The 18,279-nt window shown below is 38.6% G+C and overlaps 1 protein-coding gene across 1 annotated transcript in view; it reads right to left on the reverse strand.

Annotated features, from left to right (window-relative positions):
- Positions 1–4,316: 4,316 nt before the first annotated feature.
- gucy1a2 (guanylate cyclase 1, soluble, alpha 2) overlaps positions 4,317–18,279 on the reverse strand; it is a 55,504-nt gene continuing 41,541 nt past the window's right edge. Inside the window, exons 7-9 of the mRNA XM_084718114.1 lie at positions 15,481–15,624; positions 5,863–6,017; positions 4,317–5,766 (exon numbers count right to left, since the gene is read on the reverse strand). Of these exons, the coding sequence (XP_084574240.1) occupies positions 5,547–5,766; positions 5,863–6,017; positions 15,481–15,624 (519 nt within the window). The 3' untranslated portion in view covers positions 4,317–5,546. The remainder of the gene's footprint in view (positions 5,767–5,862; positions 6,018–15,480; positions 15,625–18,279) is intronic.

Raw genomic sequence — 18,279 nt, forward strand, 5'->3', positions numbered from 1 at the left:
ATCCTGAAAACAAAAGCCCACTGCTATGAAAATACACGCTCTAGTGTTTGAGTTGTTCTAAACATCTACTGCCTCTGAAAGATTATTAATGATTTCTTAAAACCAATAAACAGACACTTCAACATTATGGTTATCTTTAAATAATGTCAAACAGGCAAATAATATTACAAGTTATAAAGGTTTCAAAGGAGGACACTGTCTGTAGTGTTCCTGTCAGGGAAACAAGTATTTCAACTTAGCATATTTCCTTCATCTCCAATGAACTACCATGGTCATTTTATGATTTATTATTACAAATATATTGCAGATTTCTTCTTTGATCAATTAATTGTCTATGAAATGTGAAGAAAGTGTGAAAAAAACAAAAACAAAGACTCTCATATCTATCATGAATGTTAAATAGTTGTCTACTTGGTACCTGGAAGAGTGCACTCTTAATGTGGATATTGCGGCACTGTAAGAGTACATTGGTTGGCTGAAGTGGCTGAACATCTTTTTCCATGTAACATCAAATTCCTGCTTGTCCTCTGTTTCTGGTTAATCCACTAAAATAAGCTTCTGCACAAGAGACTGCTTAGGGCTTCATTTATCCATATGGCATTTTTAATCAAGCTAAAATAGAGCTGAAGACACTTTAAGGGCCCTATCTTAAGATGACCTAAAGCGCAAGTGGAAAGCATGAGGTGCAATGGATTTAATTTATTCGAGGTGTGTCCAAATCCACCTTTGCTGGCTTGGGCCAGGGGCGTGGGGGTATCCTGTCATGTCCTGCCACTCGCGCCAGCAGTGCACAGTGAGATACACCAATCAGCTGCACCCAAGTACCTTGGTTAATTCACGGGCGCATTTAGGCAAAGCATGCAGTGAACCAATCAGAAAGTCAGCTCTCATCACCTTTAAGAAGCAGGAGCGCAAGCATCATGTCAGCATGATGTTCAATTTACCAGGAGGAAACAAAGAGAAAACATTTTTAAGCAAGGAGACAGATCTCCTGTTTTGAGAAGTGAAAGCATGAGAGCGTGCAATACATGGAGACAGCAGGACGTCTCCAGGTGCAGCTTCAACCTGTGCGCAAAATTACACACAGGTTGTCCACCCAACAGCAGGCTCTGACAGAAGAACACTGTTTTCTCCCCGGGTTGGACTGGTCTCATGGTCAGATAAAATGATATGAGATCATCTTTGTTCAATCCTTATTTTTTTCTTGATCCCAATAAACACGCAGACACAAACACTACAGCTGCTCCAGCTGTCATGTGACTGATCTGTTAAAAACGATCTGACAGCTGTGATCCTGTCTCGTGCGCACTTTGCAGGAGACGTGTGTGCGTCCCTCAGCCAAGCGTGAGATACAACCGCATGCTGTTAACTTCAATATTTACACTTTATTGCTAATTAAAAATATGTTTAAAGGACACTTTACTAATCAACACTCCTGTGAGGGGAAAAGACTTATCATAAATGAAGATGCTTTATGATTGTGGAGATGTGTGTGCCAAACGCACCGGGTGATATCTAGTGCAGGCAAACCAACTGCACCACAGACTTTGCGCTTCAACCAGGTTTTAGCAAATGTGCTATTCTTCATCATCATCACTTCCTTCATGCTCTTGGAAAAACTGGTGAACCATTCTTCAGTGTATTTGGCAATTTCTACTGAACCAGGGTTGGGTTTGGCAGGCTTGTCAACATGATAAAGAGATGTCAAAGTGCTAATCTTCTGAGACACTAGTGTATATAGATACAGGATGTGAGTTCCAGGTGGGTGCTGCAGATTCTGATTCTCTATAACATCATCAAAATCATGAATGTTAGAGACCTTTTGGTCTCAGGAACAGTGTCTCTGTTGCCACAAATCAATAAAATGTGAACAACACTACACTGCTTCCTAGCAAGTCCCCAGAAAAATGTATCTACTGACTTAAATTTTAAGTTGCCACTTGTCTTTAAATCAATTTATACTGTAGAAAAAATCTCTAGGTTTAAGATTATAAGTTTTACCCACTAAACAATGGCTCCTAATTCAAAGTTAATATACATATTTTCTTTGTGTTACAAGTCCTGTTATTTTTTAAGCTAAAAACTATGCTCCATGTGTCTGACTGATTGGATTTATCTTTCAGGTGTTACTGTTGTTAGTTCTATACTGCATAGTATACTTAAAGAGACAGGAAATAATTTTGAAAATAGGTTATAGTTTAATTTACAGTAAATATAGATAAGACTATGGGGTGTATGGAAAAATATTCTCAAAAATTAATTTTTTCTTTGCCAAAACTGATCAGTACCTTGAAGGAACATTCTGTAAATGTGCAGGCGTTTCAAGCTGTCTGATGCTACTCCTGTCAGAGAATCTGATGACGGTTATAAGAATTATTTATGGCAATAATGACCTATGATTAAAGTCTCTAGCGCTTCTAACCCGTCTCTGATTCAAACACTGGCAGGTCAAAAGGAAATCTCTTCCTCCCATCCTTTCCTCAAATATGGCACATTACTTTGTTGCTGGTGTTAATCTCAGTTAGAGGGCACCATGCCCTTCAGTGGGTGAGAATTTTGGCCAGATGGGCATTAGTTTTCATGTCTGAAGTAAATTACCCTTCTGATGTTTTCTTACAAGCTGTGTTTTACATAGCATAGCCAGCACATGTTGCAGTTGAATCCCTGCCAGTGAGCTGACAGAGAGCGCTGGCCTGGCCCTTTGACAACTGAACGTACACAACAGAGAGAGAGAACCGAACCTCTACTCACAAAGCAAGAATAGCCTGTGCTGGTGGTGTCTCAGAATTCATTTGGCACATTTTATTTGATCTTTTAGAGGTTCAGCAACCAGCACGTCAATTGGCAAGATGTAGTGAAATAGCAGTGAGCTATTTCCTTTAAACCCCAGGTGGAGTTGAGTGATTTAAAAGTGAATTAAAACCTGTGCTGGAGTTTCCCACAGTTTTTAACAGTTCAGTTATTTGGCAAGAAGTTAAGCCATATTATAATGGTGTTGCACAAAAAAATATATAGCAAGAAGGTAAACACACACAGGTAGGACCACTTATTCAAATTAGATTATTTCTGGACGTTTTTGCCATCAATAATAAATTAGAATTATAATGTGATGTGGACAAATCTCTGTACCTCTCAAGATAATAAAACATTTCTATTTTTATGGAAACAAATGTCTTCAACAAATATATTTTTCCTCTGTCAGCCTCTGGCAGCCAACTCAATTTCATATAACTTTATGATTTGTACTTCACTGATGTCACATCTATGTGATGTCAACAACCAAAGAAAACAATGGCAGCAATGTACAGCTGTACATTGTGTGAGTTACGTACATAGCAAAATGTGCCAAGTCTGTAAAATATTCAAATATCCAACTCCAACCCTTCATTTCCCACTTTATGATGACAATTTATGAAGATTCTCTTAGACAAAAACTTCTGACAATTATTCCCCTGTGTCTGTGTTACTGAGCTATGCTGAAGTATTTGGAAGGCCTGAGATTTCCACTGAGTAAATCATAGTCAGTCCACCAGCAAACTAGCAGACTTAAATTCCAATCTTGTTGGTTACATTTGCATGGGGCTTGGAAATTATTTTTTATATCCATGTGGTAAAAAAATGCAGTTAAAAATGATTATGTATGTAAATGTGAACCGTGTCAAGCATGCATACTATGACTATGTGTACAACTTACTATAGTACTATATTATTAGTACTATATTATCTGTATTATTGGTTTATCTGGACAAAAAACAGATGAATAAAATTTCTAATATTTGAATTCTTTGAGGAGCGCTCACCTGCCACTCATGACAGATACAACTCGTCTGGACTCCTGGTGGCTCAGTGGGATAAGGCGCCTGCCTTGACTTGCATCATCACAGGTTCATTAACCTTTGGCACACGTCATTACCTCACTCAAATCTTTCTCTCTCCAGCGTAGTTAAAGGGTCGCTTTGGTATTTTTCAACCTGGAACCTTTATTGATGGTGTTAAATGTTGAAATATCAGGAAAGGAGCGACACAGAAGCAGCAGGGAGAAAACAGCGTGTACAGCCAGAATATTTTCACATCAACCTCGGTGAATTAAGGGATTATTTCAACCAAACAACCAGAGTTGGTGATTATTGGAACAGTGGAAAGACAAACCAATATTTTTTGGTGAGTTTTATTTTGTTTCTGTCAAGTCCTAGAGTTTTGCAACTGGGTCTGGTTAGTTTGGTTTCTGTTTCTGGTTAAAGAAAATTTACTTATGCTTTTAAAAAAGGTGTCTCTCTGTAGTGATCCTTTCCATAATATTGTCAGACACTAAGAATCTGAGCCTGTCAGTGGCAAAAACAAGCACTTTTAGTAGACTTAGTTTGACAATGCACATGCCTGCAATGGTCTCCATCAATACTGGACCAATTTCAAAAACTGTTGTCCACATTAGACGCTTAGATACAAAAACACAGGAAAAGAGGGTCCAGGTTGAAATATACCAAAGTTATCCTTTAATGACACAACACTGTCATAAAAGCAATGAATCGCTCCTTAAGTTGTTGTTTTTTTATCAAATATTTTGAATGAATCCATCTTGTATTTGTCCTGATTTGAGCAGTAAAAAGGCACTGAGCTGGGAATAATTTTCAGTCCTAAACTTATTACCTGCAATGAAATGGCTGGATTGTTGTTGGCTATAGTTTGCTGTGGGTTAGAAGCAGAAAAGGCTCTAATATCAGCTTAATACTAGCGTTTTTGGCATTTGTCTCTTGATGACCCCTTCTCAAACCTATCTCCGTTATTTGTGCCTCTCACTCGTCCCTCCCCTACCGACCAACTGGTCCTAGGTTGATGGACAGATGTAACAAGCAGCAGATGTTAGAAGTAGGTTTGGTAAAGCGTGACATGATTTAGGGACAGTTGGAAGGGGAGTTGTATTGTTCTTCAGTCGTGGTCTTCCTTGTACAAGAGGCCATGATGCACAGCAAACACCTGTGGCAATGTTGCCATCTTCTAAAAGTTCGTACAGCTTCATTCCTCAGCATCCGCTCTGTTAATAGAAAGTGGATTTGTTCTATTTGCGCAATTCCATTGCTAACGAGTGCAACACTGGTCATGTAAGTGGTCTCTGTCCAGGTTTTCTCCAAGCATCATTACCTCTAGACCCAGGTCAGGGCCACTGGAGAGAGCTAGAAACCAGGCATGGAGCTGACAAATACAGCTAGATCATTAAGTTTAATATTAAGGTTTCTCTGCTAATTGACCCCGTCAGTACACGTCCTTGGGGAAGGGTCCACGTGAGATGAGCAATGTTGCTGTTCCTCAAGTCTTTTGAACCATATCTCCCGTGCTCAGGGGAGATGAGGGCGTGTTGTTCTCTTTCACCTTTGATGAGAATAAGTTTCATTCATAGAGGCCATCCCACAGGTCTGAATCCGAGTTTTCTCACATAATGCATTTGCATATCCAAAGATCCGTGTGATCTGTTTACTGCGTGTCCCCACAGGTTCAAATCCAGCCTCTCACATCATGAATATCTGCGTATCCCAGTCTGTGTATGGGACCTACAAACTTGTTTCTCTTAGAAACATGGTCCCAATGCTGTAGGAGACTTTCCTCATAGAGGCTGGGGGAGCGGAGCGAGAGCTGGTCAGCGAGGCGTGGCTATGTGATGTCCCCGCCTCCAGGAAGTAACAGGTCCCTGGGATCTCTTTGGGAAAATTCTCTGGGAGCTCCAGGCGTGAACGAGGGACAAATGAAAAAGAGCGGTCATCCTTCAGCAACCTGTTGAGCAAGAGAAATGGCATTAATAAAACATGTCTTGCCATAGTGACATGGTCAAAAAAAGAACATGGATATGTTTTGTGTGCTGTCACTTACTGGTAAGTTGTGGGACTGACATTGATACACCTTGGATGGCTGCCCGATTCAAACTTGCTGGCCAGTGTCACATTGTTCCCGAACAGGCAATAACGTGGCATTTTAACCCCGACCACGCCTGCCAGTACCGAACCTGTGTGGATGCCTATCCTCAGCTGAGAGAGAAAGGGAGAAGAATGAAGGTGGTGGGAGAAGATTGCGATGAAGAAAATGGGGAAGAAGGGGAGAGAGATTAGAGCACTGAACAGGATTTTTAAAAGTATAAACAGTTTAAATAGTATTTCTTATATGTTCCCTGACAATGCACACACATTTCACCCAAAATTGGATGCTATGCCGTGGCTGTGTCTACATTACTTTACACGCTTGCCAAATATTAATTTCTTTACACTATACAGTACAAGAATTCAACATAACTGCTCATCAATAAAGTCTTGTCTAGAGGTGCACCCTCCCCTTCCAAGTTTCTCCAAGCTCTTCTTAGACTGGGACTCTTCCAGTCTAAGAAGAGCCCTATTCTGCCAATATTCTTGTAAATCTCAAAAAATGTACCTTTAAGTCACTCATCGGACATGAATATCTTTGGATTTTGGATAGTTGGTTGGGTAAAGCAAACTATATGAAAACATCACTTTGGGCTCTGGGAAGTTCACTATTTTCTGACTATACGATATATATTAATATTAATATTAATTCATAAAGAAAACAAACAAGATATAATAAATAAAAATAAAGAAAATGATAAGCATTTGCAGTCCTGGTCTGATTCACCCACTGTGACCCATGTCATGGCTTGCTTTGAAGATGGTAATTCACATTTGGCAATGTGAACAAACACACTGGCACCTGGCATCTAAAATTACCAACCTGTCAGATCCTGAGCTGCACCATCACAACACACCAGACACTGCTCTGAATGTTCATAACTTAGAACTGATGCCATTCATGCGCTGCCTATCCTGCAGCACAAAGGCGATCTTGTTTTGAACCAGAGGGGCTGTGTGTGCATTGAGACGCTGTACTGTAGCAATCATACTTGCATATTAGTGTAACTGTTATTAATCTAATCTGATCTAATCTAATATCCTGTGGCATCAGATTTTTTAGAGTGATGAAAATCTTAAAATAGAAAGAGTGAGAGAGGCAAATTAATCAAATAAATAACTGCTTCCATCGCCTCTTGGTAACAGATATAGGGCAGCAACATGGTGCTCATATAATAATCTGGCTGAAGTATGAATCTATAAATGGCTGGAGGGAGTGAAAGCTATCCAACCATCATTCCAATTGGACCATTCCACTTCATGGCCACTCAACCAACTATTGATTTCCTCTACTTGGGAGTCATCACACACAAACACAAAAACAGGACAAAAACCGATGGAACCCAGTAGATTTCTAATGATCTACTTGAGCATCTCATCACCTAGGTATCCAACGCCACTGTGTGCATGCCAGCACACTGCAAGGTAGTCATGGCAACAACAGGCAATGGGGGTAGTGAGGTAGAAAGAGCACAGACAGACAAAAAGACAGAAAGAAAGACAATGGAGAGAGAAAGAGGCAAAAATAAACTTATAATTAGATGGAGAAACCTTGACTGTAGAGGAGGAGAGATGAAGAAAATGAGAGAGACAGAAAGTGAGGCAGAGGAAGGGCTGCTAGGTGCACTAGTGTGACCTATTTCCAGCTAAACTGCTTACAGACGACCATGCACTTGTCTGTCTCTACAACAGACAACCACTCACAGACACACACAAACAAATCTGCATCCAGCGCCCACTCTCCTCTTTATTTCTTAGTCTCAAAACACAGACACAGTAACACTCATGCACTCTTCCCCTCCTTTTCGATATGAGTCAGCATCCCGCAGCACATGGCCCTCGTGAGCCAATGAGCAAATGGTGCAGCAGCACAGAGGACCAATCACATTCTAGCCTCTGGCCAAGCTGACAGAAGGATACAGCGATGGAGATAGACTGAGAGAGGAGGGAGTTGTTACAGAGTCAGTGTTGTTTCATATACAATCAGTTGCCAGTTTATTAGGTACACCTAAAACTAATGCAGTCGCAGACAGTAGTCCTGCAACTTATCCTGCCCTCATGAAGGTTATAATGGTCAGATTCTGCTGAAACTGTTTATAGCACACATGTCAAACTCAAGGCCGTGGGCCACATCCAGCCCGCAATACAATTATATACAGCCCGCAAAATAATTTCATGTGTCTATAATGAATGGCCCACCAGTAAATAACATTCCCACCACTCATACTACAACTCCCACAATGCACTGCAACAGCTGCTACAGAAGTCAAGACCTGTGCACCAACCCCTGCTCCCGCTGCTTTAATGACACATTGATCAGTGGTCAGCAGCTGAATACACTGGTTGGCACTTTTAAAGTGACACTTCAGCTAGCCCCCAAAATAAATGGCCAAACAAAAAGTGGACTTTGAAAACAGGGACTTTCAAAGCAGGTGAGAGGCAGAGTACCTGTTTGTCGACATCGGAGATAAACCTATGTGTCTTGTTTGTGGCTGAAATATTCTCATTTTGCTTTATGTTACTGTTGAAGAAAAAATTATTACATTTTTCTTTTTATTTTATTGAGGAAAAAGTTGTTGCAGTCTGGCTGTTCAAGTTCATATTTCTGAATAAAACATAGTCAGTTTTAGACTATTCAATAAATGTTAACCCTGTTTGGCCCACGACTTAGACTGTTTTAAATCTTGTCCCCTTCTGTGATTGAATTTGACACCTCTGGTTTACAGGGTGAGGATCTACTTTGTAGTGACGTTTAACTATTTAGAGTTTCCTCATTGGTATAAATGGCTTGGACCACAAAATGCTGCTGCCAAAATTATCATACAATTAAATCAATCATCAGGAGGTTAATTTTGGCTAGCTGTACCTAATAAACTGGCACCTCAGTGTACTTAGGTGTTGGAAACAACCCATAACACAATGGTAGACTTTTGTCAGAGGAAAAAGTTGTTTTATGGTTTTTAGTGCTGAAACAACCAGTTGATTAAATTGATCAATTTGGATTTTGTAGGTAGGCCAAAACAAGTAATCTAAAAAATGTTACCAAGGGCTCTGGGAAAATATGATCCACATTTTATAGACTAATGGACTGAAAAAATACAGATTTAGATGATTAATTTCTAATGTAAATAATTGTTTGTTACAGCGCTGAGGGTTTATGCATTACACAAAAAAATACAGTGACAGAGTCAACGTTACTTCTTGCTGTTGTTGTTGTTGTTGTTGTTGTCTGTTGATATTTAATTGCTTATTACTTAATTAGTAGTTACAGTGTATTTACTGAGCAATCTGCTTGTATGCTAGAGCAGATTTCTTGATGATTTCACATTAGATGTGAAGAAGAAAAAGAAGAAAGGATTTGAAAAACAGCTTTGCACACAGTGTGTACTGCAGAGCTGGATGTGCTGGCAACTGCCAGAAAATGTAGCAGAAAAAAAGCAGCCAACTTTGGTTGGTATGACAAGCCCCTCAATTTCTGAACTACAAATGCTGATGTAACGCATGTTAGTGGATATTAGGGCTACAACTAACCCTTGTTTTCATTATCCATTCATCTGCAAATTATTTTTATGATTAATCTTTAAGTCTATGAAATGTAAAAGGAATTGTGAAAAATGTTCATCACATTTTCACAAAGTGTCATCTTCAGATCGCTTCTTTTGTCCAACCAACAGTCCAAACCTAAAGACTCTTCATTTACTCAGAAATCGTAAAGAAAAGCCCAAAATCCAGCAATGTTTGACATTTTTGCTTGAAAAATGACAGAAAACGATTAATTGATTATCAAAACAGTTGGCAACTAATTTTATTTCTATTGACTAATCAATAAACTAATTATAGAATACAATAGACTACAATAGACAGTTTCAGCTCTAGTTGATATAAACTAGGATCGAACAATATCCAAAAAAAATTATTATTTATTATTTTAAGAACTACTGTGATTGAGATATGAGTCAAAACTGTAGTGGGAATGGTAATATTTGCATTTCATTTTCACTGAAGAAAATACAAAAATGATGATTATAATGATATATTGTGAGATATTTTAACTTCATCAAAAATGCATCTCATGAATTTGGATATTGGCCATAATACGATTTCAGTAATATTTAGACAATTTTTTCAGCCCTTATCTAAGATTACATAAACACAGAGACAACAGTTTCACATGAATACAATCTGAGCATGAGATCTGACAATGTATAGTAGATACTAGTTTCTAAAATGAGTATGGTTACAAAACCATGGTAGTTTGGGTACAATTCATACTCGCTGTAACAAGATAAGCACTACATCCCTGGTACCCACACCCACTCAAATACTCATACACCCACTCATACACACAAGTACACACATCCACAAAGATCATGCTACAGGGTTGAAATTAAAGCAGTAACATCTTATAATGTGTGGTTTCTATATGTGTTTCTCTCTTGACTTCTCTCTCCTCTGTACATTTCTCTCTGTGTCCCAAGCTCACTCTCTCTATTTCACTCTCACCAAACACTTTCTCTCAGTTCTCTCTCACAGCTCTTATGCTAGTTTGCATAACAGTGCAACATTGGCTGGAGTTTGAGTGCACTCACTGAACAGCATTTATCACGCTGGAGTGTCGAATATCTCTATAACTCCCCTTTATACCGACATGAAGTGAGGAGAGATAAAAAAAAGGGGGGGCATAACAGAGAGTGCAAAATATAGAAGAGCAGAACACAAAATAAAAACGGAGAAGAAAAGCAAGCAAGAAACTGAAGAGTAAAATGAAAGGAGCGAGTTAGAGAGAGGCTGCAGAGGAGAGCGTGAGGGAAAGAAAGGAAGGGGGGTGAGGGAAGATAAAGAGGGGAAGAGGAAAGACAGAGAGAGAGAAAGTGGAAGAGCAAGAGAGCAGGCCAAAAATGCTTGGCAAGGCCTTTCTATTTTGAGACAAATGGACAATGTTAGGAGCACAGCATTACACAGAACAGTGTCCTGTCTGTTATTCAGCAGCTGTGTCTTAGCTTCTCTCTCATATACACGTTTTGTTCCTATCTGTATCATTCTCTATATGTATTTTTAAACTAGTCAAAACCGAATGTACTTGGGGAAACTATCAACAAAAAAAGAATTCTAAATATTCATCTCAAACATAAAAACACATTTTGAAAAGCTTAGAACCAACGATGTGTTAGTCTCAATACTTCCTGAATTACACGCCATGTTTGTGGCTCATTTAAAGTTTATGAATATTACTGAATATCAGCCCGACTGATATGGAGTATGAGACTGCTTTTATAGTTAACAGTTCTACGAGCGCCATTTCAGTAATAACTGACAACTGATTATGACTTGTTTGCTTATTTAATTATCTATTTGGCTCAGTCAACACAGTCCCACAGCAGGCCTGCCACCGGACTGCTGACAAGCAGCACATACACATTTTCCGGCACACTAACATTAGCTTGCTTGCTCTTTTGAGTAGGGTCTACATTTACCTTGTGAGGCAGCTAGATTCACAAGATCACAAGATCACACAAGAATCCATCTTGCCAGGTTTCAAGTTAACCGTTTGTGTCTGCACCAAAAGTGGAGCAGCCTGTCAGTGTCCTAGGAGGGACTACTGGCGCTGAGAAGCATCCAGGGAACTGATTGGTTGAAGTTAGCCTGTGCTAGACATGATAGACACAGCAATCAGTCATTTCAGTCATTTCCTGAGACATTTCTTGTGGCATCTTATAGTCAGAAGCAAATGTAACTTGATTACCGTGTCATGAGAGATGTTTACAATAAGAAAAATACAGAATTTCACCAGTCTTGTCTCATAATGTGACTGAGTACAATGTAATGAAAGACAGAGTGTGACAACAATTACATTGTTAGAAGTCTTTCTCCATTGCTATGCCACACTTGTAGGTTCTGTTTCACTGATGTCCTGTTCCAAACCAGACATAAAATGCAACTTACTGTAGGTAATGACTCTGACATTGCAAGTAAGCACCCTGGCCTACAAAGCTACCAAGGCAACCTAACAGTAATGGGTGACCTTGACAGAGACTGGACTGAGGAGGAACATAAATAAATCATATCCCATGTTCCCGTTTCATTCTACTGAATTAACATGAGAGGTTTAAATTCAATTCCCACAGTTGTGCCTCTTTCCTTCCCTTTCTATTTAATATATTCATATTTTTTCCTGCACAAGAGCAGCTTGCCTTTTTTCATCGACAGTAATTCCATAAGTACATAAAATACTGTTACACGCAGTGTCACAAGGATACATGACACATGGACACACAATCCTCATTTAAATGTATTTATATAGTGTTATATTTGATCTATCTGCAAAAAAGGAGTCCTACATTACATACCCAATGTGCAATACTTCTGGATACACTTATCACTCTTATTTTTACACCATTTTCCAATTTAACGACCAGTGTGTAGAATTTCGTGGCATCTACCGGTGAGCTTACAGAATGCAGACAGCTCATCTCACCCTCCCCTTCCAACTGTGTAGGAGAGCCTACAGTGGCTGTGAAAGTCATGAAAAACGCTTAAGGTCATATGTGGGATATAAATGGTATAAATGTATCATTCTAAGGTAACAAAAACACAACAATTGTTAGTTACCAATAAAAACATATTTATGAGTATGATATTCCATTTCTGGCATATTCTGCCAGAGACTCCCTGTTGAGCCCTGTAAATCTTACACACTGGACCTTAAAATTCCTTTTTTTTAAAACCTTATTTTGTCTATTTTTAACTAGTGCTGTTATTTCAACTACTGTTCTTAACGCTGAGCTGACCTGTTTTTCTTGTCCTACACATTCCATTGTACCACTGATCCTGTGTCATCCTGCTTGTAACTGTCTTAAAAATGACAGTACCTGATAACCTTCTAAAGGTAGATCGCACCAACAGCACCAACTATAGTTAATATGATGAAAAGCAAAGACATCTACCATTAAAAACATTTAACAGTTGCCAACATTTTTCACAGCAAATATGTGCCATTTTATCGTAAATTACATGTGAGACACATGATTTCTCTCATGCAACACAAATGTAAATATCCCATTGCCAAAAGGCAAAAATAAACAATGAGGGTAAAAAATGAACCAAAAGGAACATGCTACGTTAAATACTGTTCAGGACTAAGGTAAAATAGAGCAATGGTATGTACACAAACACAAAACACAAAATGGAGAAAATAAAAAAAAGGAAAAGAGGACAGAAGTAAGAAAAGGCAATGGAAGAGTAGACTAACAGAGTTTAGACACACACACACACACACACACACACACACACACACACACACACACACACACACACACACACAACTAAGAAGCATAAGGCACATAAATAGAACAAAACATCACCCACACAGCACACAAAGACACACACAGTCATCTCCTACTGTAAACACAACGGGCCTCATAATCTAATGTATGGATTTTAATCAAAATCTGATTGGTGCTTTACAGTATTTCTGATCTGTCTGGTCCAGATCAGCATGCTAATGTTGCAGTGCTACGCTCTTTCTGCCAAAGCCAGGCTTTACAGTGCAGCAGTTCACTTCGTATGAGCATGAAAACTATGATTGGGTTGCGTCAGTGACTGACTCTGTTCTGACACCCAGGTGGGGAGGTACACTGTGTGTAGTCCTGCTGTTGATTCTGCTGTGTTGTTGGCTGAATGACACATGCAGCTGACTGGGAGAGAATATGTATAACTCAAACACAGAAACACACCATTATGGTGCACTGTGTCTTCATTTCATGAGAACACAAAAGCAAAAGAACTATTTTGTTACACATCTCTTAACTCTTGTCTTTCTGTATTCTTCAACCTTAGCCCTTAAAACTAGAGGTAATGCGCACCTTTTGTTTTTCTTTTTTGTGTTGTCATGCAAGTCCAAACACTGACAACGACTGCCAGTCCATATTTAATGTGGTATTAGTGTGTGTGGTTTTGTATTGGGTCTTCAGTGAAGCATATAAATAATCTGCTTATTGTTCCAAAAGGCTTTGAATATCTAAGTCGATGAATTCCCTAAACACTAACTAGGTGATGGACTTCAGATAATGTAATCTGCTGCACGATGCTTTGTTATTTTAAAGGGAAAGTTCAGATAATTTGAAACAGGGTTGTAAGAGGTACTTATCGATAATCAATACATTACCATAGTCGATGCACCCCTGGTTTGGAGAAAGTCCTGGCATGGACGCTAAGATTGCACTGCTGTAGACAGGGTCAGCGGAAAAATGTATTTCAGACTGCTAAAAAATGCCCACCTAAAAAAAACATTATCTGTTTAAGTTTACACTATATTTAGAATATTTTCACCGCTTAACTGTGCCATCAGGCACTTTGGCACTACATTTTTCCAACCATAGTACTTCAGTATTCATTCAAACTGATGTAACTCTGACCCAAACAGCTGATCTGCGGCAAAGTGCGTACAAATATGGATGTACTGTGGTTGAGAAAATGTAGTGCCGAAGTAAGGAGCTGTCTTACTGCAAAGTAAAATATTCTAAATATAGCTTACATTTGAAATGATTTTTTTAGGTAGGCTTTTTTTTTTTGTCACTAAAATATGTCTATCTGTTGGCCCTGTCTGCAGCAGTACCATGCTGGATCAGTATCTCCCTCAGAATACAAAGAGTGGTGTGCAATAATGGAATACATACGCCACATAGTAAGTGAAGAAAAGCTGAAAAAAATATTGCTGACCCTTTTAGCACATGGGATGGCCAAACCAAATAAAGCAAAACTACAGTAACAGCAAAATCATGTTTTTTATCTATCACCTTGAAAGTGAAGCATTTCTAAATAAATGTCTCTATATATCTAAACAATTTAAATGCATTATAGATAAAAACATACAGTCACACAAACACAGTCTTTTTTTGTACTACACTGTCCACACATTGGAATTACAATATCACACTGCTGTATAAAGGCAAAGGTTGAAGGAAACTGTCCCCAGCAGGAAGTGGTAATGACAATACTGGCTAATTCTTGTACTGGTTATGCCAAGCAAAGAATAATAATAATGATAATAAAAATCAGTAATATAATCAAAGATTGATTAATCTTTGGTCTTTAATACTGTTCTCAACATTACTCAAAATGCAAAATTGCTTATAAAAAGTTACAAGACATTGAAAACAATTTAAGAATTCATTGCCACAGTGCAGTTGCCGCTCGGTGACTGGTGGACATTAATTACAGGGTTTCCCACAGCTTTTATTGTGAAGGGAATAGAAGAAATTGCCTGTGAATATTCTCAGTCATACAGGTCATGGGATTCTTATAAGGGTTGTCACTGGCAACTGGACTTGCTTAGGTTGTTGAAGATGTTTCGCCTCTCATCCAAGAGACTTCTTCAGTTCTAACTGGACTAGTGGGGACTGTCAGGTATTTAACCTCTGTGGGGTTGTTCACACCTTGAGAGGTAAGTGACTCATGTACCCACCCCTCATGTACCCAGTAGAGGAAATTGTTACATTTTATACACATAAAAAGGGCTGAATGCTTCAAAAACACTTCAAGACACCTACATGGTGGAGAGTGAAAGAAAACTCACCTTGATAGGTTTCCCATCAGGTGTCAGCACTTCCTCGGAAAGTTCCATCATCTTTAGGGCCATGTGAGCTATTGGCTTCGCATGACTATCAACCTTCTTGTGAAGTCCTCCTGCCACACAGTAGGCATCACCTATTGTCTCGATCTGTATGAGAAACGGAGGAGGAGAGGCAGAAACTGAAATGAATAAGTGTGGCTGTGAGTACATGCTGTGAAACTAAGTAGCTATTCAATAACTCATATCATCTCCACTGAGTAGTGGAAATTAAAAGCACTTCTTCATTCCTCTTGTAATATAAGAACTACAGTATCTGTCTGCTTCGCTCTCTTGGCCGACATCATTCACAATAAGAGTTGGTGAGTATTTGGAGAGGATCTGAGTGAAGCCACTTACAGCACCTTTACTGCTTCTGACCCAGTCTGAGAGGCCAAAAAGCAAGCATAAAAAAATAAGCATTTCAACTCACTCTTGTCATTTTGTAGACACACACTCCCTCCGGCACCCATAAGTTTTACAGAACTAGGTTTATTTTTTGTAAGGAATTATGAATAATATTACATAAATGTTTGGGATATTTTACAATACCAGAGTTAGCTTAAAGCTAATTAGGGTCTGCTATATTGTCCAGGAAATGATTGCTATATTTTAATACCATCTTATTCCACTCATATCATGTTTTGTTTGTTTTTTTTTTGTTTCTTTTTTTAACATACATATATTAATATATATATGTATACTTAACAATACATTCAACTCATGATTTTTTCACAATTATTTTTTAACAGAATGATGATATATATAAATATATATAAAAACTACAACATATATTTTCTCTTATCTTTAACAAATTAAAGGGAATCCTGTTTAATTTTTTTTTTAAATCTCTGAGATAGAGTAAACTATGCAAAACAACCCATATGTCCTCTTCTTAAAAGTGAAACTGAAATTATATTTTATCTTAAATAAAAAAATAAATAAAAATTGGATTATTAAAACAAATCCCACATCAATATAACTAAATGAATAATACAAAAAAAATGAAATCTCTTCAAATAAACAAGGCTTGCATGTGTTCCTAGTTTGAAAATCTGCTTGTCAGCATGGATTGTCCTTTTAACCATTTCTTTGCTCAGGCAGTGTTGACTTGAGCTTCTCACTATGTTGCCACATGCTGCATCATGCTGGTTGTGCTACGCTGATCCAAAGCGAAGTGGAAATCGCAATGGATTTAATTTATTCAAAGTGTGTGCAAATCCACTTTTGCCGTCTTGCGCCAGGGTTGCAGGGGTATCCTGCCCCGTCCTGCCCCTTGCACCACCAGCACACAGCGGGATACGCCTGTGGGTGAAGGAAACAGAATTTGAAAATGTTTCTAAAGGTTCTGCTCTTTAAAAATGGAACCAGGATTCATTTTTCATCTCAACTGATTTGAGTCGTCACACATTTGTATCGATTTTTAACTGTTTCGCGCTGCAAGTTTCTTTTTTAGCAAGTGTTTTTTTCCTGTTCATTCTGTACTGTGAAAACGTGGTCTTTTAATAGGAGAGAAACCTTAAGGCATCATGTTCGTTAAATACTGATTTACATACTCATGTAAAATTATTGAGGTCATGTCCATATATTGTATGCTCAGTCAAGCCTACCACTATGATAAAAAATTTTTTTTCAACCTAACCAATACCAGATATTAGAACACCAGAGAGCTGGTTTGCTTCAACAAAAGTGAAAGGTTAATTGATTGGTATGAAGAGATGCTTGGATCAATCCAATGGCATCTTCATCAGCTGGAATTCAAGACAGTGTAGTGTTTCCCACATAGCACAGTAAGCAAATAATTTTGGCATCTTACTCAACCATTTAATTGCAGCAAAAGAGATTACTTTGTATTTATCATTTATTCCTTTCAAACAGCTTAGTGGAAATACAGTTTGTAGGGCAAAATATTACGGTGCTGTTAAAAATTTTATGGTTTTGTGGCTAAGTGACTAATGGGACAACAATTTTTGAGATTGGTCTAGTGTTGAGTGAGAGCGCTGCAGTCAGCAGAAGCAAACTCCCTTTACAGAAACAGTAATTTTGTCACTGGAAAACACACTTCATTCAAATCACCAACTGTGGTTGTTTGGATCAAATAAACCTTTTATTTACCAGGGCAGATGTGAAAAAAGTTGACGTGTGTTGATGATAAAATTACTATTTCTGTAAAGTAAATCTTGTAAGTTTTGCTAGGGAGCAGTAAAACAGCAGTTACTGGTTTAACAGAAAGTATCCCTTTAAAAAAAAAGGTCCATCTCTGTAGTGATTCTTTCCATAAAGCTGTCAGACACTTAAAATAACAATCTGAGCCTGTCAAAAACAAGCAGTTTTCATGGAGGCAGGTTGACAGTGCGCAGTTGCCCAGACGGATTACACTGCAGCTTAGTTTTACTTCTGCCAGCTGCAGCGCTCTTCCTTTGCAAGTCTTACCCTTAAACATCCGCTGCGTATACAGATGAACTAAGGTTTAAACCACGAAACCAAGCCATTCCCAGTCCCCGTTTGGCTTTACTATGCCAGTGATTGCAGTAGTATCAAGTCTTCCTTGTTTAAGAATTACTTCAGAAAGCCAAATTCAAAATAAACACTTGAACAAAGCAACAAAGAACAAAGAGGCAGCGCTGCTTTCAGGGATGTGTCGCCATATTGTTACGACAGTTGACACAGTGCAAGAAAAAAAGACAGCACAGGAGGAGAAAAGGGAGGGGAAAAGGAAAACTAGGAGACAAACTGCTCTCATTTAGGCCTGCCACCGACTAAATC

The sequence above is a fragment of the Lutjanus erythropterus genome, chromosome 4, assembly GCF_056507025.1.
Source record: "Lutjanus erythropterus isolate fLutEry1 chromosome 4, fLutEry1.hap2, whole genome shotgun sequence".
Lineage (NCBI taxonomy): Eukaryota > Metazoa > Chordata > Actinopteri > Lutjaniformes > Lutjanidae > Lutjanus > Lutjanus erythropterus.